Source organism: Gavialis gangeticus, unplaced genomic scaffold (assembly GCF_001723915.1).
Source record: "Gavialis gangeticus isolate Ggan-Ray unplaced genomic scaffold, GavGan_comp1, whole genome shotgun sequence".
Classification (NCBI taxonomy): Eukaryota; Metazoa; Chordata; order Crocodylia; family Gavialidae; genus Gavialis; species Gavialis gangeticus.
The window spans coordinates 29,290,451-29,292,732 of record NW_017729031.1 but is presented as its reverse complement, the minus strand read 5'-3'; the positions used below and the strand labels follow the sequence as shown (position 1 = coordinate 29,292,732).

Below are 2,282 nucleotides of genomic sequence, written 5' to 3'. Positions count from 1 at the left end.
TCCACAGTAATGGCACTATTTTAGGGCAAACAGGAGGCCTCGACTTCAACTAGGTGTTCAGGACGGTTCAAAAACAACATACCACAGAAAACTGAGTACCCATAAAAGTGTAAGCTCCTGAAAAAAAGTATTCCAGCAAGAATGTACCCTGTGACACCGATTACTTCCAATTCGGAGGGAAGAGCATGGTCCAGCAGACACACAACACTAATCCTGGGATGGACATGAAGGTTCCCATTCAAGTACTTACCACTTTAGCTGTGTTCAGCTCTAACTGCTTTACAGAGTAATCAAAAGGTGAAAGTAAGTTAAAAAAAATGCAAGGCATCTGTACTCTTCACAAAGTGAACATGTTGACATTTTCTTTAGCATAACAGTTGTAAAGGGTCCAATGACAGACTGAACTCTGCAGAAGCATGTCATTTCAATAACAGAAAGAGAGAACTGGATGTCAAGATACATACCGCAATGCTTCAGCATAGAAGAGATATTCCTTTAGTTGATCAGCATAATGCTCTTCCTCTTCTAATATGTCATCAATAGAAGAAGAATATCTGGTAAAGCACAACTTTTGGTTAAAAGTGAAGCCCACTGGTTTGGCTTTATGCATAGCTGCACACATGCACATCCTGCCCCCCCTCCTCCCCATTTGTTGGCAGGATCATAACCTTAGAGTGCTTTTTATTGTTTGATTCAAAAAAAGGTGCATTTTTACCCTGAACAGTTAATATAAGCACTCCAGTGGGGCTGTTTAAGATGTTACTACAATACAAAGTGATAAATTGTTCACCAGTCAGAAGTTTCCTGCTGAAGATGAGGCAGTTTTTATTACAGGAAGAGAGGGGAACCCCCCGCCCCCCAAACATAATGCATTCCTTCTTTTCAGTGATTTCCAACAGGCAGCAGCAAAGTACAAAAAAATTCTGTAAGATGAACGGCATTTCTAAGGTTTAGAGAAATGAATTTCACACCTTCTAGCACACCACAGGAACAATATGTCAAAAGGAAATTTCACATGGCCTCATTATCCAGTCCGTGGTCATTGAAACAATGGAGTCTAATGCTGTACCTCACTATTCAGGATTCAGGTCCTTCGAGGTATGTCTACAGTGCATTCCCAGCACTGCCAGGGCCATCCACTCTTGGGCACACTCCACTCACCTAGGGTCAACTTGCGGCGGTGAAGCGGCTTTAGAAATGACCCTGTATCCCACCGTCTCTGGCCTGCTTGCAGAGGCCGAGAACAACTTTGGGTGTGCCCTGGAGCAGCTTCACTGCTGCATATTTAGTTTTAACACATGTGAGTGGGGGATTGGCAGTGCCAGAGATACAGGGTGGACAAACCCTTCATTCCTCAAATAGCCGATTTGGCAGCATATGCTGAAAGGCACAAATGCAAAGTGGGGAGGGACTCACAAGGCTGCAGTACTGCAGAGATGGACAATGAAAGTCTCCTAGCTAAAACTAAATAAATAAATGGAATGTCTCCTAGCTAAAAGGGAGGCGCATACCCAATGGCAGGGAGGGGCCATCACCAGGGAGGACTATACTGCAGTTGCTCAGGGATGGGGGCAGGGGGGTCAGGAGGGCCAAGGTGGAGATGGAACTGGGACTAGCTTCCCAGATCAAGGACAATGAAGTCCTTTTTTAAAAAATACATACGGGGCAAAAAGAAGGTACCAGGTAACATGGGGCCCATGCAAGACACATTAGGAAATCTGGTCATCATGGTTGTCACACCAGACGAAAAAGCTAACTTATTTAACAATTTCTTTGCCTCCATTTTTCTGAGCAGGGACTGGAACAGCCACCCCTGCCCTCGGGGCCCCCCTTAAGCCCCAGGGGAGGCGCACCTAGGCCAACGGTTAGTGAGGAACTAGTTAGGGAACTTCTGGAAGGACTGGAGGTATTCAAATCAGCTGGTCCGGACGATATCCACCCCCGAGTGCTGAGGGAATTAGGTGAGGTCATTGCGGGACCCCTGGCACAGCTCTATGAGCACTTGTGGTGCTCTGGTGTGGTGCCAGAGGACTGGAAGAGGGCCAACGTGGTTCCCATCTTCAAAAAAGGGAGGAAGAAGAACCCGGGAAACTATAGGCCAATTAGTCTTACCTCAGTCCTGGGCAAGCCTTTTGAGAGAGTTATCCTGGCACATGTCCACAAGGGGCCAGCAGGGGAGATTACGCTTAGGGGCAACCAACACGGGTTCATTAGCGGTAGGTCCTGTCAAACCAACCTGGTGCCTTTTATGACTGGGTCATCAAATCCTTATATGCAGGGGT

General features: G+C 46.5%; 1 protein-coding gene across 1 annotated transcript in view; it reads right to left on the bottom strand.

Annotated features, from left to right (window-relative positions):
• SNX4 (sorting nexin 4) overlaps positions 1-2,282 on the bottom strand; it is a 61,526-nt gene that overhangs the window by 13,095 nt on the left and 46,149 nt on the right. Inside the window, exon 10 of the mRNA XM_019522556.1 lies at positions 465-554. Within this exon, the coding sequence (XP_019378101.1) occupies positions 465-554 (90 nt within the window). The remainder of the gene's footprint in view (positions 1-464; positions 555-2,282) is intronic.